The 26,413-nt window shown below is 27.8% G+C and overlaps 2 protein-coding genes across 2 annotated transcripts; one reads left to right on the top strand and one right to left on the bottom strand.

Moving 5' to 3' along the window:
• The first annotated feature begins 1,370 nt into the window (after positions 1 to 1,370).
• On the top strand, positions 1,371 to 3,830 carry LOC101489063 (subtilisin-like protease SBT3). The gene has a single exon (XM_004514870.4). It carries the CDS (start codon positions 1,432 to 1,434, stop codon positions 3,718 to 3,720), a length of 2,289 nt encoding a protein of 762 aa, XP_004514927.1. The 5' UTR covers positions 1,371 to 1,431; the 3' UTR covers positions 3,721 to 3,830.
• An 18,172-nt stretch (positions 3,831 to 22,002) lies between these two features.
• LOC101489395 (subtilisin-like protease SBT3) lies at positions 22,003 to 24,456 on the bottom strand. Its single transcript, XM_012720128.3, has one exon. It carries the CDS (start codon positions 24,454 to 24,456, stop codon positions 22,189 to 22,191), a length of 2,268 nt encoding a protein of 755 aa, XP_012575582.1. The 3' UTR covers positions 22,003 to 22,188.
• Positions 24,457 to 26,413: the final 1,957 nt, after the last annotated feature.

The raw sequence follows: 26,413 nt of genomic DNA, 5'->3' as shown, positions 1-26,413 counted from the left end.
CACCATTTTCAGAACAAAAGAAAGTATCATTGTTGAGGTAAAAATCCTCAATTTTTGGGGTAAATATCATGAATTGGGATCAAAATTATAAAAAATGTGATAAATAAGAGACCACAAAATATTATTTTAAAATAAAGAGATTATTTTTGTGATCATACATAACATAGAGAACCAAAAGAGCAAGAAAATTGAGATTCTGAGTTCAAAAAAAAAGTTATATGAAAATGAATAATATAGAGGTTTTGTGTGTGTGTGTGTTATACTCCTGATAATAACTATTTTACAATTTGTAAATAACTTTATAAGACAATTTTATTTTGTTTTTATTATATAGGAAATATAATATATTAGTGATAACAAGAGAACGATAGAGAAAAAAAAATTAAGTGTTAGAATAGATATTAAGAAGTTAGATATATCCAAGAGCTCATATATATACATAAGCTCAAATTAATGAGGGATGATAATTAAATATCTATGTGCGTGTGTTTCAAATTAATCAGAAACCGTTACATCTAAAGAGAAATTTTATCTTGACCATAGAAGATGGTATTAGGATATATGAATCAATTAATAATTCAAATTATACATTTATGTGGACTACACAAACGGTATGATCGGATAGGACAAAGAAGTAATTAATGTGATAAAAGTTAGGAATTGCTAAGAAGATTCCTTTGTGACAACTTTCTAAAATTGAGAGGGAAGAAGATCATGTGTGTGTAAGATTAGCATATCTTTAATTGTTTATTTGTTTGCATGGAGGAAAAATTATTTCTTACCCATGAGATAAGGTGGGGACTAGACTTCTAGTACCCATAACATAAAACTAAAGTGATATTTTAGTTGTGTAAAAAATATAATTTATCAGTGTTATTTTATAATCTTAATTTTAGTCGTCTTTGAATCTTAATATAAAAAAAAAATTAAGTTAATAAAATTTAATATATTTAATTTAAAATTTATATATTTAATCTAAAGTTTAAATCAAATGCATCCACTTTCATTGAATCAATTTTTTTTAAAATAAAAAATAATATTTTTTTTACTCTAAAAATCATATATTATATGTTACATATTTTTTAAATTAAACTTATTAATTAACCGTGAACATTCTAATAATTTTTTTTAATAATCCTAAATTGGATCAACACCAAAAACCGATCTTATCTAAATCACATTTAATTGAATTGGATGATATAAAATTTTTATAGAAATTATTTAAGCTAGAACCAAGGTGGTTTTATTTTTGAAATCAGATGGTTTTTTCACCTACAAATTAATCCAAAATTACATTGCAAACATCATATTTAGATACCAACAATATTGCAACGTCATGCATGTTGATTTTGGTGTCTATTTAAAACCACAACTACACATTGGTTCTCTATAACCAATCCACATTTTTCATAACACCTTATTATTTCAATCATGGCTACTCATATTTATCTATCTATTTTTTTCTCCTATGTTACATTCCTTCACCTCATTTTCACATTGGCTGATGATCAATCTGATAACTATATCATCCACATGGATTTATCAGCCATGCCAAAACCATTTTCAACTCAACACACTTGGTATCTATCCACACTTTCTTCAGCATTGGAAAATCCTCTAGAACTCTCAACCAATAATCTTAATCAATCCTTAATTTCTTCTAAGTTGATTTATACCTACACACATGTCATGAATGGTTTCAGTGCTAGTTTATCACCAAAAGAACATGAAACACTAAAAAACTCACCAGGTTACATTTCATCCATAAGAGATTTACATGCAAAGCTTGACACAACACATTCACCTGAATTCCTTGGCCTTAATCCATACAAAGGGGCATGGCATGATTCAAAGTTTGGTAAAGATGTAATTGTTGGATTGGTGGACACAGGTGTTTGGCCAGAAAGTGAAAGTTTCAATGATAATGGAATGACTGAAATTCCATCACATTGGAAAGGAAAATGTGAATTTGAAAAAAAAACATCTCTTTGCAACAAGAAACTCATTGGAGCTAGATTCTTCAACAAAGGATTATTGTCTAAATATCCAAACATCACCTTAGGATTGAATTCAACACGTGACTCAGAAGGTCATGGAACACATACTTCAACAACTGCATCTGGTAGCCAAGTTCATAATGCATCTTACTTTGGCTATGCATCAGGAAAAGCTTCAGGAATAGCTTGGAGTTCACGTGTAGCAATGTACAAAGCTTTATGGGAAGGTGGTTCATTATCATCTGATGTAATAGCTGCAATTGATGTTGCAATATTGGATGGTGTTGATGTTCTTTCATTATCATTTGGATATAGTAATACACCTTTGTATGAAGACCCTATTGCCATAGCAACATTTGCAGCTATGGAAAAAGGTCTTTTTGTTTCTACTTCTGCAGGGAATGAAGGACCATCCTCCAAAACTATTCACAATGGAATACCATGGGTTATAACTGTGGCAGCTGGTACCATGGATCGTGAGTTTCATGCAACTCTCAAGCTTGGAAATGGAATCAAAATAATTGGATTGTCTCTTTATATAGGAGGTTTCACTTCCAATCATGTTCCTATTGTTTTCATGGGTTTATGTGATAATGTTAAGGAACTAAAAAAAGTAAAAAACAGGATTGTGGTGTGTGAAAACAAGAATAGTAGCATTTTTTATCAAACAATTAATTTGGAGGAAGCAAAAGTTTTTGGAGCCGTTTTCATATCAAATACAACAGTTATAGACTATTCACAGAATAGTTATGCATCCATCATTATTAACCCAATCAATGGAGAAATTGTTAAAAGCTACATCAAGAATAACTCTAAGTCTAAATCTACTTCAGTGGCAAAGATTTCTTTCAAGAAAACAAGTTTTGGTGCTAAACCAGCACCTAGTGTTGATGATTATAGTTCAAGAGGTCCATCAAAAAGTTGTCCCTATGTGTTGAAACCTGATATTACAGCCCCTGGTACATCAATTTTAGCTGCATGGCCCACAAATATTCCTGTGTTGGATTTTGGGCTAAATGATAAATTCTACAATAATTTCAATTTGTTAAGTGGAACATCTATGGCATGTCCTCATGTTGCAGGTGTAGCAGCCCTTTTAAAAGGGGCACATTCTGATTGGAGTCCTGCATTTATCAGGTCAGCTATTATGACAACATCAAACATATTTGATAATACTAAGGAACCTATTAAAGACATTGGAAATGGTAACAATGCAGCAACACCTTTAGCAATGGGAGCTGGTCATGTTAATCCAAATAGAGCACTTGACCCTGGTCTTGTTTATGATGTTGGTGTACAAGATTATGTTAATCTTCTTTGTGCACTTAATTTCACACAACAACAAATCACTACCATCACAAGATCTTCTTCCAATGATTGCTCTAAACCTTCTTTGGATCTCAACTATCCTTCTTTTATTGCTTTCTTCAATGCTAAAAATTCCTCTTCAACACAAGAATTTCATAGGACAGTAACCAATGTTGGGGAGGGACAAACGATTTATGTTGCTAACATTACTCCTATTAAAGGGTTAAGTGTGAGTGTTATGCCAAACAAGTTGGTTTTCAATGAGAAGAATGAGAAATTAAGCTTCAAGTTGAGGATTGAAGTTCCAAGAATGACAAAAGTAAAAAAAGTGGCTTTTGGTTATCTTACTTGGATGGATGTGAAGCATGTGGTCAGGAGTCCTATAGTGGTAACCACCATCAAATTTAAATTCTAGATATTCATGTATTGTTATGATGTTGGAAAATTTATTTTCATATGCATGAATCAAGTGAAGAATGTAAATTACTACAAATGTATATATTTTATAAAATAATATTCATTTAACACTTGGCTATAAAACGGATTAGTAGGATTCATTATTATGATTTTGTTATATTATTTATTATTATTATTTATTAACAGATTATTATTTTTAGTAATTTACATAAATCTTTTAGAAAAGGATATAATAAAATATCTTATTTACATGGAGATTGTTACAAGTACAACGGAAACGAGGGCCTAATTAAATTTTTATATCCATAATATATTAATTCTTACGATTTCTGTTTTGATGGTTGCTGAGAGTTGAGACGTGCTACCACAACACTCAATTAGTGCAATATTTGTACACAATATTAGTAGTATATGAATAAATTTAGCACATACGGATTTCATTGAAAATTTCAGCTTATCTCTGTTTGTGAATTTATGTGTTAGGAAAATTTAATTAGGTGAATTCCTAACACATAATTCATACCCAAACTGCTGCTGCCTCTTATGCGTATTTGAAACTGTGAGTTTTGATTTCTTTAAAACATAACTGTTTTTAGGTTATTACGGGTTAGGAGAAGTATAGTTTGAGGAAATGAAATTTTTGTATATAGGTGTTTTAAAATTGCATCCAAATGATTTTTCATGATTCTAACGTTGTTATCATTTTCATGACTCTGATGTTGTTATTAATTTCACGACCCTGATGTTGTTTCTATTTTTCTGCCTCCGGTTCTAATTTCAAATTAGGGATTTAGGATTAAATTATTATGGATTTAGTATATTGCTAAGTTATTTATAATTGTCGTGGATGAATGATGCATTACATACAAGACATAATACAAATATTTCATACAAAACATCTAAAGTTCAGTACAGTATTATTAATTAGATCATGCATGTCCTTATTCACAGTGAGACATTTAAGTTGTTCTAGGCATGTAATAACAAGTAAAGGAGAACAATCAAGACGCTGATTGAGATTTGACCGGACCACCTTTACCAATCATGACCAAATTATCTTAGTGACCCACATCAAGATATTTGACAACTTTTCCTTATTTCAAAGAAAAAGATTTGAGGTCATGCATATATTTTTCAAAATAAAAAAAAAAAGATTATTATAACTAAAACTTCTATGAAAATTAAAAGTGAAAATTTTAACTTGAGATGCATAATTGTTTTCATGTTTTATACATATTTATGACAAAAATTCTTTGAGACTGCCCCTCCCTTTATTTTCATAGTTCACTGAGATATTTTTATCTCACCCAATTTATTTTTTATTTAGTAGCTAGGGAACATGAGATATGGATTTAGTATTAGAATATTAGTTCAAGATTTGTGGAATTAAAAATTGATGTTTATGTTATTTTATGATATAATCAGATAATCATAGTTTATTTTCAAAACATAATATTTTATAAATCTATTGAATAAGTTGTAAACTATATTTATGAAGATAGTTTTCAGTTATGTTGGTGATTCTAATTTATTATTCATTGTATTTTACATTTTTTTCTTTAAGGTGTATAAGTACAATTGTCATGTTCTAGACAACTTATAATAGATCTTACGAATCACATAAATAAATGTCTAGTATAAAAATATCATTGTATAGTCCAAGCATACTGGGAAATATGCAAACTAAAAATTAAACATTCAATCAAATGAAGAGTAAAACACATTAAATAAGTATTATTCCATCATTGTGCATATTATAATATCAAACAATACAAAGTTAATTAGTGTGGTCACAACTCACTCACATGTGAAAGTTTAACAACAAATCAAAATAACAAAATATCAAAATAACAACTAAAGAAAAATTTAAGATTACATACACTTTCATATACTATTTTTTTTTTAAGATAATAGAAAACGCAATAGAGGTTCATAAAAAGAGAAGATGAAGTATTTTTTAAAAACATTTTTTTGTATGAGTTAGGATCCTCTATGTTACTCGTATCTTCATTTCTTGCATGATCTCATATATAAATAAAAACACATAAGTCACTCTTTTAGAAAATTAGCTATTATAAAAAATAAAAAAAACTTGTAACACCCTAATTTTTACATAACGAAAGTTTAAAAGTGAAAAATGTGGATTATTTTTTTAAAAGCAAGATTAAGGTAAAATGTTTATTTAGTCTAAACCAAATAATAAATTTTCTTTTATTAACTTCCTCAATAAAAATAAAGTCGTTGCAATTACAAATAAGCAAGTAATTGTGTAAACAAAAGAACAAAATTCCCAAGTCAAAGACTCTTGATCTTTTTCTATCCAAGACAAAATCTACATGAGAGCTCTCTCAACAATGCAAAAAATTGTCATCTCCAAATAATAAACACAATATATATATATATATATATATATATATATATATATATATGATAACATAATTGTACAACTAAAATTAACGTCACATAATAAGTTAAACAAGTACAACACAATTAACCAACAACTTAGATGCACAAGTTCCTATGTGTTAGTCTATATGTCGATGTATATGATCCCATAATTTCCAATACTTTTATAGAGGAAAGTTTTCCTACTTTTGACACGTACCACTTGGACGACTCAATTCTCTCGCTTGGAGTTTCATGTCCAGTATCCCTCTTGAATATTTTTCTAAGACACCCATCCGTTACAAAGAGTTGTAGCCATGTACCCATGACTAGATTTGGGTCCACCATGTATGCATGAATGCTTTCACCTTTGCTAATAACCCAAATAGGACTACCCGCAAGGAATATCTAGGTTTTATTTTCGAATTGTCCTAAACCCTCTTAGTTTAGAAACAACGTCATACAATTAGTAACCTCTTGTCAGTAATCAATGTAGCACATACAGATGCAATTCAACTATAAAGTGAAAGGACGCATAACTCGTTTAAAACATGTACTTAAACACGGCATAAAAAAACATTATGAAATATCACATGGTAGCATAGTACAATTATAAAACCTTTATTTCAAATAGGAAAATAAGTGAAGTAATGCCCTTCCCGTTTGAGAACGTCGTTATTATAATCCCTACTCAACAATTTTTGTTCTATATACTCTATACCTTCACAAATTAAATAACCACCTCACTAAGTATCAAACTCATCAACTCCTAATCCTACTCAAGGCTACTTTATCAATATGAACTAAACAAACCCTACAATAAGACGAAAAAATAAAATGTGCAGCACTTAGATAACGACAAAAACAACCATACACTCCGACGATGAAATCACAAAAAAAAAGAAAAAATTACACGAAAGAAAAAGAAGTACCCTCTAATTCTTTTAATAAAATACAATTAAGTCAAAAGTTAAAATAAACTAAATATATTAACTTTTATAAAAAGGATCAAAGATAGTAATAATTTATTAAAGATCGATTGCCAACAAAGAGTTAAAGACGAAAAGTATAGAATTCATTGCTAACTTCATCGTAAACTGTTAGAAAAAAAATTAAAAACATAAGTCATTTTTTCAATTGTTAATTTTTATCACTTTTTTTCTGATTAAAAAAAGTACATTTATTCAAATTGTTAGGGAAAAATTATAATTGATCGAGAATAATACAATTCAAAGTCACTAATAATGAAAATGACGAATATGCAAACAAATTCACAACAAGGTTAATAGTATAAAATGACATCATGCTTATAAATGTGACAAAACCTTCAAATATGAAAAAATTGAAGTGTCTGAAATTAATACTCGTGCATCCAAAGCTCTAATGTGAAGTCGTCAAAACCATTGATTGAATTTGGACCAGAACAATTGAAGTTGATATGTTAATTTGAGTCAAACAAACATAACAATATGACGAAAAATAAAAACAACATAATACCAAGACGACAAATAAAAGCAACACTATACTAAAACAGCAAAATAAAAAACACTAAAAAGGAGTGTTACTATTTACCAGAAAATTAAACGATTCTTACCAAAGATAACACAAAAACAAAAACCATGCAAGTGTTTACTTATCCCTAATATTAAAATCGCGAATTAACTCGTGGAATGGTACAATTCTATGAGTTTAGGCAGTAATATTGCGTATCCTCGAAAATGAAATTGACTCTCCTTGATCGGGTTTATTTGATGCAAGCATGTTTATGTTGTATTAGAAAATTGTTTCTTTCTACCAACTCTTTGGACTAAAATATCTGTTTCAACTCTCAAACGAGATTTTAACAAGGTATTGAATTCACCAACAAGACAAATATATATATATATATATATATATATATATATATATATATATATATATATTTATGTTCAAAGCTCATAGATTGTACTCTATGTCACTTTGGGTGGTTACGAGAATAGGGCTTGTAAACATATGACTCAAATAGATTATTTTCAGTAAAGCATAAAGCTGATACATGGGAGCAAGAACAGTGATTGATTTATTCTAATATTGAGTCAAAGTAGAGAATTGTGGATGTAATACACCAATATTTTCACATTACTTTATATACCTACACTTATATCTTAGTAATTATCTAGAACTATTATTAATGATTTATTCTATGTGATCATGTATTAAAAGAAAATATACCAAGTGTGCCAAAAGTATCTAGAAAATATTATTTTCGAATAATCAAATTAAAAGTAATATTCCATAATTATTGAAATTGATAATTAAGGGTTTTATAATTAAATTCATTTATTGATAAGATATGTTGACGTTATGTTTTTAATTAGCAAACGTTAGCTAATTTAATTGTTGGAATTTACGTGGTTCTTGTAGAATTATTGTTTTAGAATAATATTTCATTCAAATGATGTTAAATAGATTTTACATGATATATTTTTGAAAGCTATTTTGACTACTTCAATTTATTTGTCATTCATTACTCAGACATACATTATTCAATCCCATCAATTCTAATTAATATCTTTTATTTTCTATCAAGAGTTGGTGACATGTCTATTGAAAAAAAAAATAAAGATGTCCTCCCATCATAATAAACTACTACTACCTCATATTCTCTCCCCTTGTACTATCACTACGAAGAGAGCTTCTAAAAACCAATACTTATTGCAAACTCATTTCGTTTTCTTATTCATTCTTGTCTAATTAATTTTCACAAAATAAACTTGTTTAAAAAATGGATCACCGTGGGAACGACACCATAGCTACAATGGAGCCACCAATATGGTGAAAACTATCTTGACGTCTTTGATTCTTCTTGATTAGTTCTTTCTCCACTATATATTTTCTATTTGGACTTTTCCTTCAACCTTAACATCAATCATAAATTTTGACTAAAACTACAAATTAAATTTAATTATAGTATATATTTTGTTTAAATATTCGCTATATATGTTTATAACGCTGATTCTAATTGGAGAAATAATATATATTGAGATGAATTTAGTAAAATTGTTTTATATTCTTAATTGATACAATCATTTTAGATATATTTTTATAATAATTCTAATTTTGAAAAATTGATATGATTTTGTATTAAAAATTAAAATTCAGTTTTATGTTTTGTGCAAATTTCTTTTGGTCTTCATTTAAACTTTTAATTTCACTTAGTAAAGATATATTGTATATTCCATTTTAACCATATAAACAACAATTATGTAAAACAAATAGAGGTATTATGTAGTATATGATATTTAACATATTTGTTTTTGTTTAAAGTTGGATTTATTCATATTCGGTTAGTTGAAAATAGATGATTTGTGCTTATTATAATTTTTTTTTTCATTGTCAAAAGTTTTAAATATTGTTAGTTTTAAATATAATCCGATTTACATGGACATAATTATTTGTATATAATAAGCGTATATTATATGATACCTTATTTTAAGATTTTATTACGAAGGATGAATAATTTATTTTATTTGGGTTGCTTGTTGCATCTACTAATCATTAGTTACGGTGATCGACAAAATGAGATATAGAATTGATAAAATATTCATGCTTCGTGTCGTTGCAGAATTCCTTATGCCTTGTCACGTTGTACATAATCTCCAATCGAGGTAAGGGGTGAGAGAGCGTTTGAATTCATGAGTATAATATATTGTGAGAGGAACGAAAAACCGTATTTCCCAGCGATTTATTCGGGACTCGCTACGTACGGAAGTAACCCTATGAGGGATAAATTAATTAATATGAAAATATGGAAATTGTGAGATTAAAATATAGAATAGAAATATTTGTAAGGTGTTGATTGATTTAATTTCTTTTATTGTGTTATTGGTGTCGAATGAATTTTATGTTTATATTTGATTACATGAGTTTATTTAATGTGATAATAAAAGATGAATGCATTGTGATAATATATCGTGACGATGATGATGATATATGGTTAATAATTGTGATGTTATAAATGTGTGATAAGTTTATGTGATGAGGAATGATTGATGATAGGATGCTATAAATTTATGACGTGTTTATGTGATTATGATGATGTGTGATTAATTGCGATGATATAAATTTGTGATGAGAATATTGAAATAACCCCATAGTTGATGAAATAATAGTGATATCAATTTGTGTTTGAGATGACGATCTTAATGGAGTATCATAGGCCAACGAGGAGAGAAAATAAATATTGAGAATTTGTGAAGTGGATATTTTTTTTGTCATCATATAGGTAGGGCCGGACAAGCCTAGTGATTCCGGGGAAGTACAACTGAATGAGCCTGATCGTGGCGGTCTGCTGTTGAGCCTTAAGGCAAGATTGTTAGACTTTGGAAGTATTCAGGTGGGGAATTCCTATGTGACTTGAAGGTAGCACTCCAAATGTCGGGAGCTACCATGCAACACACGCTTACCTCGACTGTTACATATATGTGTCTCGGGTTGAGTTGAGGGAATCTATGAGGACAGGGCCAATTTGAATTGTCCGTCCACCGAGATGGTGGCATAGTATCAAGCCTCCTAACCAAGTACTTCAGAGTTAGAATGGTACCACATTGTGAAGTAGAGTCTAAGCTCATGCATATCATTGCATTTCTTGTGATATATTTTTTGAGCAATATTTATGTAATAATACGGTTCTATAATGATTTTTTTTTTTCTGCGTGTTCTTCTTACTTGTATTAGACTATCAACATGATTTCGAAACTCACATCCTTCGTTGTTTGTGTTTGATTGGCTTGGCCTTGTGTTGCGAAATCACAGTTGTTACAGGTTAATGATATTTGAAGTTCAAGTTTATGAGGAACCTCGCTCTGATAGGTGATACCGACAATAAGGGTTTTAATTTGTATTTTACTTATTTAATTTGAAATGAATTTTTGTATGAAAACCTTACAAGTACTAGTAAGTTTTTAGAATTAAATCAAGTAATTATATTTAAACCAAGCTTATTGAGATTGCACTAATTTAATGGAGAAAAAAAATGTTTAAAGTGTTCCTTTTGAATTTTGAGAAACGTGATATCCTAAATTAAAAATAAAAGTTTTTATTTTCTTGGAATTTTTTTTTATTTTTCTACTGTAAAATTTATAGAAAAAAATTTATGCGATGTATGATTAACAAAATTTAACTCTTATTATATATATTAGTTGGAGTGTGAATTTTATTGTTATATGTGTTAAAGTGTTAATTTTTATGCCCTATATGATATCAAACTTTTATCTCTATGTGATAGTCCTAATTTTTATCATTATATAGATGTGTCTATGTGTTCTTAATGATGTGTGAATAAGGTGATGATTTTAAAAAAGTGAATTTTGAATGCCCATGACATAATTCTTAGTGGGCTGTGTGGGAGTATATCTATTTCATACTGCATCTTCATGGCATGACATATGCATCTTCGTGGAAGTTGCTTTAGTGGCAGGTTTTGATTTTCTGTGTGGAAGTTGCCTTAGTGGCAGGTGTGATTTTCTGTATTGAAATAACCCCATAGTTGATCTTCTATATGTCTTGTTTTGGTTTGATGTGGATGATGGAAAAAAATTGACCCTTACAACAATATTTTAGGTACTAATGAGTTCGAGGAGATTCAAGAGTAGTTAATGAGTATTGACGTGTGGCGAATGCGGGGTAAACATGGGTTTTCCTTTCAAGACGATTTTGTAATAATGGAATTGTCCAATATTTTTTTAAGTTCTTTTGATCTTTTGTCACAAACTTTTAAATGTACTAAAATTCTAGAAATATGGAAGTGGTTTACCTTCCGTTAAGAATAAATGTCTTCATATTATTTTAATTTTGAATAAATATTTTCTTAATGATATTGAAAAACATGATTGTTACTATTTATGTAAAATGAATAAATGTTAATTATTCAAAAAAACAAAAGATTCATAAACTTTTCTACGAAATAAGTATTTTTTAAAGTAACGTTTTGGATTAAAAATCTGGGGCGTTACAATATGGTATAAGAGCAATGGTTCTCGGACTTTTGGAGTGGGACGCTTCGTGTAGGTCGCATATATTTTACCATTGATTGTGTTAGTTGTTTATTTCTCTAATTATTGGATTTTACTGATTTTTAAAGTGCTATTATGTGCCACTAATTATGTTAATTGTTTGATTTTTTCTATTTTTGTTTTTGTTTTATTTTAGTAAGTACATAATTTCCTATTATGTATCATTGATTGTGTAATCTCCTTCAAATTTGTTATTGAATTTCTATAATTGGAAATAGTTTTAATTTTATTCTATGCAATAATTGCTTTAAAGTGCTATTATGTGCCACTAGTTATGTTAATTGTTTGATCTTCTATTTTTGTTTTTGTTTTATTTTAGTAAGTACATAATTTCCTACTATGTACCATTAATTGTGTAATCTCCTTGAAATTTGTTATTGAATACATGCCTTAAATTCCTATGATTTAAAATAGTTTTAATTTGATCCTATGAAATAATTGTTTTAAGTTTAATGATGTTATGAATTTAATATGATTACGTTACGAATTTACTACTTAAGAATTTATTTTTGTATTATGAATTTAATACTTGTGATGTGTTGATATTAGGAATTTATTACTTGTGATTTGAATTTTTTTTAATAATGCTTTATATGTTATGAATTTAATACTTGTGATTTAATAATATTATGAATTTAATATTATGAAATTACAAATTTACTACTCAAAATTTGAATTTTAGTATGTTATAGATTTAATACTCGTGATTTATTGACAATAATAATTTATTACTCGTGTTTTGAATTTTTCTTTTGTAATTGTTCATATGATATGAATTTAATACTTCTGATTTAATAACGTTATTAATTTAATATTATTACGTTATGAAATTTCCACTTAAGATTTGAATTTTTTGTACGTCATGAAATTAATACTCGTGGTTTGTTGACATTAAGAATTTATTACTTGTGATTTGAATTTTTTTTAAATAATTCTCTATATGTTATGGATTTAATACTTGTGATTTAATAATATTATGAATTTAATATTATGAAATTACAAGTTTACTACTCAAGATTTGAATTTTTTTGTATGTTATGAATTTAGTACTCGTGATTTATTGACAATAATAATTTATTACCCGTGACTTAAATTTTTCTTTTATAATTATTCATATGATATGAATTTAATACTTGTGATTTAATAATATTATGAATCTAATATTATGATGTTATGAAATTTCTACTCAAGATTTGAATTTTTTGTACGTCATGAAATTAATACTCGTGATTTGTTGACATTAAGAATTCATTACTTGTGATTTGAATTTTTTTTTAAATAATTCTTTATATGTTATGGATTTAATACTTGTGATTTAATAATATTATGAATTTAATATTACGACGTTACAAATTTACTACTTAAGATTTGAATTTTTTTAATATGTTACGAATCTAATGCTCGTGATTTGTTCACATTAAAAATTTATTACTCTTGATTTGAAATTTTTAAAAAATAATTCTTTATCTGTTATGAATTTAATACTTGTGAATTAATAATATTATGAATTTAATATTATGACATTAAAAATTTACTACTCAAGATTTGAATTTTTGTATGTTATGAATTTAATACTCATGATTTGTTGATATTAAGAATTTATTACTCGTAATTTAATTTTTTTATAAATAATTGTTTATATATTGTGAATTTAATACTTGTGATTTAATAATGCTATAGATTTAATAGTATGACATGATGAATTTATTAATCGGGATTTGAATTTCTTTTGTTTGTATATTATTAATTTAATAATCGTTATTCATTGATGTGATTAAATTACTACTTGTGATTTGAATTTTTTAAATAATTGTTTATATGTTATGAATGTAATGGTTATGATTTAATAACCTTATGAATTTATTATTATGGTGTTGTGAATTTCTTACTCGTGATTTGAAGTTTAAATAATTTACTACTCTTAATTTAATTTGACGTTATGCATTAATTGGTTCTATATTTATGACATTATCAATTAATTGCCATGAATTGATTTTTTTTAGAATTATAAAATGATTAGTTTTATTTTGCTATAATGTGGAACTATTGTGTATTGATTTAGATTGATTTGATTTGAAAGTATACAATAATTAATTGGTCTCCCATTTAATGACGTTATTAATTAGATCAATTGAATTATAATAATTATGAATATTCCTTAATTATTTCATTTTTATGTTATAATTGAAATTTTTGTAATAATGACAATGCTTTAAACATCTAACCTATATAAAATTTTAGAATCTCCATATTAGGAGGGAAGTGTAACACCGTAAAAAGTGGTATTAGTGTGATTCTGGCTAAGGAAATACTTGGTTATTAAGTGGTCCGTTGACCCACCTCTCTTTCTTGGGAACCCCTCTTGTACATGAATTACCGTGTAACCTGAACCTGTTGTCCCCATAATAGAAAGAAAAAGTAATATCGTAAAGAGTTGTATTAGCAGGATTCTGGCTAAGGAAAGATTTGATTATCAATTGGTCCATTGACCCACCTCTTTTTCATAGGAACCCCTCTAATGCACGACTTATTGTGTAACTTGAACCTACTATATAATCGTGAATAAAATACTTCCTTACAAATCTTTTTATGTCTAGCTAGTTTCAAGGACGAAACTATTTTTAAGAGGGTGAGTATTGTAACATCCTCTAAATTTACTATTTAAAAATAATTAGAAATTATCAATATTAAAATACCTGCGATAATTATTTATCTTGTTCGACTTACATTAGTTGATAAAGTTGTTAGTAATAATTATCTAGTAGAAGCTAACAATGTACTTGAAATATGTTTCATTTCACCCCAATTAAATCTAGTAAGTAATTACCAACTAAGTCTATATGTTTTATTTGTAGATTATAGTGAGTGACTCTACGGTATGGTCGTCCATAATTGAATGCTAAATGTGATATGTGTTGTGATAGTCCTAAGAATGTGTGTATGTGTTCTTAATGATGTGTGAATAAGATCATGATTTTAAAAAAGTGAATTTTGAATGCTCATGGCATAATTCTTAGTGGGCTGTGTGGGAGTATATCTATTTCATACTGCATCTTCATGGCATGACATATGCATCTTCGTGGAACACATACACACATTATTAAGAACACATACACACATCCATATAATGATAAAAATTAGGACTATCACATAGAGATAAAAGTTTGATATCATATAGGCCATAAAAATTAACACTTTAACACATAACAATAAAATTCACACTCCAACTAATATATATAATAAGAGTTAAATTTTGTTTATCATACATCGCATAAATTTCCATAGTTTACTACATAAGAGTCAAATATTAAATTCAATCTCACGGGGTTTTATTAGTCTACATTTATTTTTCTTTTAAAATACAAGTAATCACGATTACTTACTAGATTTAATTGGGGTGAAATGAAACATATTTCAAGTACATTGTTTGCTTCTACTAAATAATTATTACTAACAACTTTATCAACTAATGTAAGTCGAACAAGACAAATAATTATCGCAGGTATTTTAATATTGATAATTTCTAATTATTTTTAAATAGTAAATTTAGAGGATGTTACAATGTGCGATTCAGATTCATAGGAAATTAGAAAGGAGATTATGGGAGAAAAAAGTAGATTGTGATGAATACTAGTATTGTTGAGTTTCAATAGTGATGGATATTATGAGAACAATCTTGAAGTGACTTAATCTTGTAAAATTCAAATCTCAATAGTGAATTGTCTTCCTTGTTTGTTTGTGACATATGTCTCATCAATTGAGGCTGAACATATAAATCTGAGTGTTATTTTTCTGTTACATTTTTTTAATTTTCGTGTACATTGATTTGAAAATTGGTTTTCAAAACTACAAAAAGGGGAACGTTAAACATTTTTCGTTTTTTCCGTTCTGTTCAAAAACGTTCTCCATTTTCTACTGAAACGAAAAACATTCTCCGTTTTAATTTCTGGTTTTGCAATTGTTAGTTTTCTGTTTTATTGGTTAACTATTGTTACAGATCCCAATATTGTTTTAACATAGCTGCTAACCTCATGCTTCATATCTTTCCAAGTTAGATATCCAAAAGTCACATTCTCTAATTTTGTCATTCTTAAATCTTCAATCCTCAACTCGTAACTCATCTTCTCGTAGAAAACCAACTGATTTGGGATAACACGAACATTAAAACCTTCAATAGGAGTAATACTAGCAACCTAAACATTATGTCCCTCCCCCAAATTGGTGACTGTCCTTTGAAATTCTAGTATTGAAGAAGAATTTTCAGAACTAAAGAAAGCAATAAAAGAAGGATAGTTGAGATCCAAAGAAGGTTTAGAGCAATCATTGGAAGAAGATCGTGTGATGGTAGTGATGTTTTGTTGTGTGAAATTAAGTGCACATAAAAGATTAGCATAATCTTGTACACCAACATCATAAACAAGACCAGGGTCAAGTGATCTATTAGGATTAACATGACCAAGCTCCCTTAGTATTATAAAATATCTTTAATAGGTGTTGCTATATTGGGATTAAGGCCAAGGAATTGAGGTGAGTGTGTTGTGTCAGGCTTGGCAGTTAAATGAGGTATGGAAGAAATGTAACCAGGGGAATTTTTGCGAGCTTCATGCTCTTGAGGTGATAGATTAGCACTAAAACCATTCATGACATTTGTGTATGTATAAATCATTCTAGATTATGTAGAATTGAGAATATTGTTGTTGTTGGTAGTAGTAACTTGAGAGAGTGTGGAATGATACCAACTATGTTTGTATGTGAATGATTTTGGCATAGCGGATAAATCCATGTGAATAATATAATTATCTAAGCGAGACAATATAAAAATAAAGTGAAGACTTGTAATATAAAAGAATCATAGATAGAGACAAATATTGAAGTGTATTTACAATGTAGATGAAATATAGAGAAAAGAGTCAAGTTCAATATACAAGTTGTTTTGTAGAAAATCACTCATTTGACATTTAATCACATTTTATGTCACATAACACTATTTGTGTCACCTTAGTTATTTGTTTAGTTGTCATAGTTAGAATCTCTTTTCTTTCTACTCTTCATATAGTTCACAATTTCATTTCATTTATTACATTTCAATTCATCAACTATCAAGAAACATTATAATGGTTCATAATGCAATAAACGATTTCCTATTATCTATTTATCATTTATATATTAAAATAGGCTCTCAAACCATTTATTTGATATTAATCGTATTTTATGCCACATAACTCTATTTGTATCACCTCACTTATTTGCTTAGTTGTCATAGCTATAATCTCTTCTCTTTCTATTCTTCATATAGTACACAATTTCATTTCATTTATTACATTTCAATTCATCAACAATAAACAAATATTATAATAGTTCATAATGCAATAAATGATTCTCTATTATCTATTTATCATTTATTAAATATAAATTCATTTCATAGCAATTTCCAATGTAACTCCAAATATCTTTTCTTTTTTTCTTCGCTGAACCAAGATTCAAGACGATGCGATACTACAACCTTGAGACATTAACCATTGTTTACGCTAACTTTTTCTCCAATTTGAGTATAACAAAATTGCTTTTGTGATGTTTGATGAAATTCGACTGATTTCATTTGAGTAGCTGACTTTTGTATATTTTTCTCTTTCATGACCATCTTCTTCTTCCACAGGGAATTGTTAGCCACTACAAATGTGTGTTCCATTTTTTTCCTAATATTTAGTTACATCATTTTTTTAATTTATGTCGATGTCAATTATTGATGTTTCATTCAAGAAACAATATGTTTTGTCTTCATTCAGTCACTTCTTATTAAGTCATTTGCTCTTCTTTTTTAAACCATAAGATCTCGATAATTCATAATTTCCATAATTCAAAGTAGATCCATTGTTACAATGCATTTTTTTAGCACAATAAATCAATTGAACAATGGTTGGAATTTATACAATTTTTGAAAAATTAAAATTCTAACAGTAATTAAGGAACAATAATAACAACACATTTGTCTACATGATAATTTGAAACATCTAATCCATGTTTTTAACTTTATGTTCTCTAATTCAAATTTCAATATTTCCTTCTGCCTTATAACTGTATCATGAGTGACATTATATTTGTTGCTTTTGGCTCATATAACTCAACAAAAAAGACCCGACACAAGAGGCATGTGAGCCGAAGATCAGATGGAGGCTACAAATTAGGTTTTAACCAAATGTTTTAGATTTTTCACAAATTTGTAAGTTGTTATTCAATTATGACAAGTCAAGTTTACGATGAAACAATTATTTCTTCCGTCTCATTTTAAATGCCTCATTTGTCATTTCTTTTTATGTCAAATTATTTATCGTTTTACAATACCACAACATTAATTACTTTTTTCCACTAATACTCTTATTTATTATATGTCAACTCTTCAAATTTTTCCGCTAACTACAATTAATAAAAACATTTGATTAAATGAAATATTTTATCATTTAAATCAAATCAATTAATCATTTTCTAAATAATTGTACCCGCTTCTAAAGAAAACATTTAAAATGAGACGGATGAGGTATTTATCTTGAACAGTGATGTTGTTTTTCACATTAATACAATGAAAACAATTTCTACAGGATTCCAAAATTATTCTATTCTAAATGCACATATTTTCATAATCAAATTTAATTAATGTCTTTTTTAAGCTGCACTTATGTTATACATTTATTTTATTTCAAATTTTTTCCTTTAAGATAATCTATTATTGTAGAAAGAAAATTAATTACTACTATCAATTCAAATCATTCAACCATTTTTTAATTTCTTTAGTTGTCTTGTGAATTTTATATATGCTAATGTCACTTTTAATATATTTTCAAGTTATTCTTTTATTACATGACTAGCACTTTCATGTCCATTTCCTTCCCTATAGTTCATACATCTAATTAACTATTATTATTTTGAGATAATATTTATAAATAAAATTGTGTTAAATAAAATTATAAATACAACTATTATGTTTGATTTGATATCTAAATAATTGCATTTATGCTACTAAGATATAAATTTTATTTAATAATAGTGTTAGTTCACGAAGCAAAATAAAAAATGAAATTTATAAATGATTAATTTTAAAGGAGATTTATATATATATATATATGAATGAGAACGTATCAAATGAGAACTGATAATTATTATGAGAAACGAGAACTATTAATAATAACCATTAGATTTAATTAATGCATAAGATTAAATTACTCAATAAAGATGTCATGTGATTGTATCCCACCAAATAATATCTCTAAATTTATTTTATTTCTATTTTCGTAATAACTCGAATTAAAAACTCCATAATAATTTTATTTTTATTAAACATGCATTTTTATTGTTTATTGTAATATTATTATACTTTAATTAAATTCAATAATAATTATTAATAGTTCTCGTTTATCAATCACTGTCGATTATTACCAAATACACTCCCCACACACACTCATATATATATATATATATAATTTCGCCTTGCGCTGGTTGATAAACGCTTTGTGTGGGTTGAAATCTAATTAAAAATTAAAAACTGTAATGATCATTATTGAATCAAATTAAATTTAATGCATTTTGAGTGATTAAAGAAGAAAATACAACACCAAAATGGTGAATTGTATATCGACCGAGATATAGACTATATTCAAATGATTTCAAAATAAAGTATCGTAAATTAATACTTAATTAATAAAAAAATATTACATACCAAACTTGAAAACTTTCTGCATATATAATATACTACCTCTATAATATAAGTATTCATTATTTTTTCACCAATGAGAAAATATAGGTAAGAGTTAGAATCAAATTAATTTTATACTATATGTAACACCAATGAGATAAGCCACTAGAAATAGTCAAATGTCATGAAATATCCGCGTCATTTGTACATAAAGAAAAACCATTTAAAAATGAACAGATAAATTCAATAAATAAATGAGTTGCTTTCTTAGTATTTTTTATTTACATAAATACAGAGATATGAGAGATGGTAGGATTACTCCAACGAAGGTCAAAAATGTGGCAAACGTTTTGAGTTTGCATGTTTTTCCATGTCATCAATGAGAGGTTTCATTTTGTGAACCTACATCAATTCTAAAGAGACCCTCCCATAAAAGAGCATCAACACCCCCACAAATCTGAAAATCATAGCAAGGTCAAAGTGTACACCACGACTTATGCACCTGCTGCTCAAATAGGATAAATTTGAAAATCCTTCTGTATATGTTTGCAATATTTTAAGTTATTGAATATGAATTAATTTGGACCATTATTCTAAATTAAGAATCTGTTTATTTTGTAAAAATATTATATTTTAATTTTACTTATTAATAAGAAAGTAATATTTTTTTTAATGAACAATTGACTACATTTTTTAATTTTACTTGTTATTTTTTTATCATACTGATTCACTTAAAAAATTTAAAACACACATTTTAAAAAGTAAAAAAAACACAATAATATCCCAAAGTAAATTATAACTTAAGAGCCAAGTTGACAAAAAATTCTATAGATTTGAGGACATAGTTCCTTGGAAATTAAAAAAAAAAAAATCATTTTTTATATTTATTTTTAATTAAAAAATTTATGACTAAATATCAAATATAACTTTACAAATTAATTTTTTTTATTAGTTTCCGAGAAACTAAATTCCTATTAAACATTTGAGCAGAAAAGTGAATTTAAAAAATAAAAAATTTCTAATTAAAGAAAGTTCTTCGTAAACGTTTGAACGAGAAATTGAATTTTGAATTTCAACATTTTGAGGAATTGAAAATTTCTCTTATAAAACATAACATCCCTTTCATTCTTTTATTACACATTATTTTCTCATTATTTCATTATTCTTTCTTCTTCTATTCACTATCTTCCATAATATCTTCTTATTTAAAATTTTCAAATATTTTAATTATTGAGGACCATTGTTCTTTGGAAAGTATTTGTCATTTTAAAATAAATTTTTTAATGTTTAATATTTTTTAGTAATTCTGTAAAAAAAATTAAATATATTAATTATCAAGGACAAAATTAAATTAGTTATCTTTCTTTTTGGGAGTAACTTTATGAGGACTTTGTTCTTCAATAATGTATGTTATCTTTCAGTTGGCAAAATATTTCATTAGTGTATGTTATTTTGCAAGGAATGTTACAAGAACTTTGTTCTTTAAAATTTATTTGCTATGAAGTTTTTTTCTAAGAAAACATTTACGACCAACTTTTTTCCAATCAAAGCAGATTCTTTGGAAAAGCTCCTCATAAATGTGTTTTTTAAGGAAAATTGGTGCATTTCTTAAGAATTTTGTTTCTCATAAATTAACTTTTTCTTCTTATAGTGATTTAAATCATTAACTTAGTCATGATAATGAAAATGATCATTAAGATCTACTTCTAAAAAAAAATAATGTATATGATCAATACAGTTTAAAACATTTTTTAAGTGTCTGATTCATGTGAATTATAGTCTATATTAAAATTTATAAAAAAATAAACTAAAATTTTAATTTAATATTATCAATGATGGTGATTTAGTTGATAAAAATCTATCTTCCTTTGTGAGGATCTTATTAGGTGGTAATACTCCCTCCACATAAATATAAACAAAACGTACATATACTTGTTACAAAGAAACATTATCTTTTGTCTATTTTAAAAATCAATTTCTTGTTATTTTTTAACTTATGTGTTTTAGGTTGAAGTTTGCAGTAAATGGTTTTGATTCAAGCATGTTTATATTGTATCAGAAAATTCATTAAAGTAATTGATACCTAAAAATGAATTCACCAACAAAACAAATACAGTTATATACTAATGTTGATCTTCAAACTCATAGATTGTACTCTCTGGAACTTATATAATCCTCTTATTACCTTCCAAAATAATATGCTTTGTACTCTAAAAACAATAGAGATTATAAAGAAAAAAAAGAAACAAACATATCTTTGTAAGATATATTGACACAAGTACTATATCATAAATATATAAATAAAAGTTTTATTAATTTGGTTTCATATAGTGATCTACTTCTAGAAACTTTGGGTGCTTACCACAATAGGGCTCCTAACCACATGCTTCACATCATTCCAAGTTAAAAATCCAAAAGCCACATTCTTTTCTTTTGTGGTTCCTGTATTTTCAATCCTTAACTTGTAACTCATCTTCTCATTCTTCTGATTGAACGTCAATTTGTTTGGGATAACAGTAACATTAAAACCTTTAATAGGAGTAACACTAGCAACATAAACTGTTTTTCCCTCCCCCAAATTGGTAACTGTTCTATGAAATTCTTGGATTGAAGAAGATTTTTCTGAATTGAAAAAAGCAATAAAAGAAGGATAGTTGATATCCAAAGAAGGTTTAGAGCAATCATTGGAAGAAGATCTTGTGATGGTAGTGATTTGTTGTTGTGTGAAATTAAGTGCACATAAAAGATTAACATAATCTTGTACACCAGCATCATAAACAAGACCAGGGTCAAGTGCTCTATTTGGATTAACATGACCAGCTCCCATTGCTAAAGGTGTTGCTGCATTGTTACCATCTCCAATGTCTTTAATAGGTTGCTTAGTATTATCAAATGTGTCTGATGTTGTCATAAGAGCTGACCTAATAGCAGCAGGACTCCAATCAGGATGTGCCCCTTTTATAAGGGCTGCTATACCTGAAACATGAGGCGTTGACATAGATGTACCACTTATTGCATTGAAATCGTTGTACACTGTTGAAGTCTCCAAATCCAACACAGGAACACCTGCGGGCCATGCTGCTAATATTGATGTACCAGGAGCAGTTATATCAGGTTTTAACACATAGGGACAACTTTTTGATGGACCTCTTGAACTATAATCATCAACACTAGGTGCTGGTTTAATACCAAAACTTGTTTGCTTGTATAAAATTTTTGCTATTGATTTAGAGTTACTCTTGATGTAATCTTTGACAATTTTTCCATCTATGTTGTTAACAGTGATGGATGGAAGAATATACCATACGATGTCTAATAGGTCATCTGATTTTGACTCTGATATGAAAATAGCACCAACATTTTTTGCATTAAGCACTTGATATACTAGATTAAGAAAATTACCGTCGTCGGTGTCTTGACACAATACAATCTTGTTCTTCGCTTTGGCAAGTTCGTCCTCATTTTGACAGAAACCCAAGTCAACAATTGGAAAATTTTTAGTTGAGAAGTTTCCTATGTAATTAGAAAAGCCAGAGACTGAAACCCCATTTCCAAGTGTAACTTTCCCCTGAAATTGGCGATCTAAAGTACTGGCAGCCACATTTATAACCCATGGTACTCCATTATGAAGAGTTTGAAATTTAGGTCCATTATTCCCTGATGAAGTTGAAACCAAAATACCTTTTTCCATAGCTGCAAATGAACCTATTGCAATTGGATCTTCAGACAAACCCACATTGCTAAGTCCTAATGATATTGACAAAACGTCAACACCATCAAGTATTGCAGCATCAATTGCAGCTATTACATCAGATGAAACAGCAAGACCTTGACCCCAAGCAGCTTTGTACACAGCTATTCTAGCAAGTGGAGCTGTTCCTCTTGCTGTTCCATTTGCATACCCAAAGAAAGATGCACCATCAACATGATTTCCACCAGCAGTTGATGCAGTGTGAGTCCCATGTCCTTCCGTGTCGTCGCGCGATGAGTTCTTAACTTCTGAGGCCAGCGATGGATTCGCTGCCAAAAATCCTTTATTGAAGTATCTAGCTCCAATCAGTTTCTTATTGCAAAAAGATGTATTTACTTCAAATTCACATTTTCCTTTCCAACGTGATGGAATTTCAGTCATTCCATTATCATTGAAACTCTTACTTTCTGGCCAAACACCTGTGTCCACCATACCAATAATTACATCTTTACCATAATTTGAATCATGCCATGCCCCTTTGTATGGATTAAGGCCAAGGAATTCAGGTGAATGTGTTGTGTCAAGTGTGACAGGTAAATCAGGCATGGAAGAAATGTAACCAGGGGATTTTTTTAGTGCTTCATGCTCTTCAGGTGATAGATTAGCACTAAAACCATTTATCACATTTGTGTATGTATATATAATTTTGGAAGATGTAGATTTGAGAATATTGTTGTTGGTGGTACTAATAACTTGAGACAATGTTGAATGATACCAACTATGTTGGTTTGTGAATGCTTTTGGCATAGCTGATAAATCCATGTGAATGATGTAATTATCAGACTTAGACAATGTAGAAATGAAGTGAAGACTTGTAAAGTAAAAAACACATAGATACAAAAAAATACTATAAGCCATGGTTGAAGGGTATTTTCAATGTGGATATACACAGACTATATAGTCGCTCTACATTATTATATTTAAGTTGTTTTGTCAAAAATTATAAATTAAAAAACTAATTGATCAATATCGAATCAAACTAATTTTAATGTATTTTGACTAATTGAAAAAGAAAATTCAACTCCAAAAGGATCAGTATTCTTTTATGCAATAAATATAGATTCAGATATAGACTAATTATAAATGGATTCAAAACTGTATTGTATAAATAAAACTTAATTAACTAAAAATAATATTGCATACCAAAATTATGAGTTTCTTTCTATATATAATATTTATTTTATGGTTATTAAATTAAAATATTTTTTTTAATATTTAGGTTTCCTAATAAATAAAATTTAAATTATGAAATTTCCTTATATAAATAATAATACATGTAAAGATTATTATATCATTCAAATATTCAAAGAATGATTTAATGTTTTAAGACTCTCAGCAATACATTTTTTATTATCATTAAACTACTCCTAATTATGTTGAATTTTCTGTTGTTGCCAAATAATATGTACAGTGGCGAGAATCACACATTAAATATTTTTGTAGTGTTTTAATTTAAGTATTTTCAAAAAGAACTGCCATGATAAATATAATTTAATTTAAACATCTTAAAAATGATTTGTTTATCTTTTAGTTTAATTTATTTAATATTAATAAATATGGTTTGGTTGAATGTATTTTGACCGAACCAATAATATAACAATAAAAAAAGAAATTATCGGAATTACGGGAAAATATTGGAGACACGTCTCTTCCATTCCATTCATGTGTTGTCTCATTATCTGTGTTTTCCATCGTAAACGTTTAAACCAGTCACAATATTTAGTTTGCAACAACGATTTTGCTCCTGCTTCACTACCTCATCATGGAGGAAAGTCTAAAGACTCGCCATTGGCACAACCAACTAATTGTGCAGGGCAGACCCAAGATTCACCATTGAAAATTAATTTTAATAGCTAGCTACTTGTATTCTTAATTTCTTATGGATATGAAGATACTAGTCTGCTTGAAAATTAGTATTATTATTATTTGGGTAATTTACATACGAACTCTTTTGGTTCCATTTTTTTATCGGTCAAAAATAAATCATCAATTTTAAATTATTTATATCTTTTTGGGTTGAATTCTAATTAATTCATCAATTTTGCTACCATACTCCCATTTTTGCTACCCATACCCCTTAATTTTTATTTTATTTTATAAAAACAAAATATTTAAAATATATTTGCCTATTTATAACATTTTTAACCATAACCTCACATTTTATCTTTTTCTTCAACAATAACCTCTCTTTCTATCTTTATCTTCTACCTCACACTCATATTCACTTTTTTTCTCACACTCCTTTCTCTTTCTTATTCCATTTTTAACAACTTCAACATCTTCAATCATCATCATTGCCTCTCATTTACATCATGTTTGCATCAATCTTGTTCTTATTCTTGTTCTTGTTTTTTTACAATATGTAGTTCTTGTTCTTGTTTTCATGAAACTGTTTTTGTACGCAAGTCCAAAAACCTTCGTAGGTGAACTCAGTTTGACAATAAAAATAAATAAATAGATAAATTTAAATAACACAATAAAAATTAGACAATGACGTGGAAATTCAAAATCGAAGTAAAAAGATTTCGAGTACTGTAATTTCTTCTTCCAAGTCTTTTCTTGTTTGGCGCATTTTTCAAAAGATGCCTACATATGACCAGTTGTGGACTCGTGCGTGTGTAGTGGTATCATGTTGTCGGTTGTGCTCTCAAGCTAATGAAACTACTATTCGCCTTTTCTTCAATTGTGCTTTTACTACTCAGCTCTGGAATTAGTTGCCTTATGTTTTGCATATTAAGATTGATTCTTCCTCCATTTTTTTTTCTATTATTGATATTATGTAGTAAAAGTTAGAGCTCTCAAGTAAAGGATGTCG

This window comes from Cicer arietinum, chromosome 7 (assembly GCF_000331145.2).
Source record: "Cicer arietinum cultivar CDC Frontier isolate Library 1 chromosome 7, Cicar.CDCFrontier_v2.0, whole genome shotgun sequence".
NCBI lineage: Eukaryota > Viridiplantae > Streptophyta > Magnoliopsida > Fabales > Fabaceae > Cicer > Cicer arietinum.
The sequence above is the reverse complement of the archived record's forward strand: the minus strand, read 5'-3'. Positions and strand labels throughout refer to the sequence as shown.

What these genes read in the sequence shown, in the direction of transcription:
- LOC101489395 (XM_012720128.3), bottom strand. Translation starts at nt 24,456, where the DNA reads ATGGCTTATAGTATTTTTTTGTATCTATGTGTTTTTTACTTTACAAGT.
- LOC101489063 (XM_004514870.4), top strand. Translation starts at nt 1,432, where the DNA reads ATGGCTACTCATATTTATCTATCTATTTTTTTCTCCTATGTTACATTC.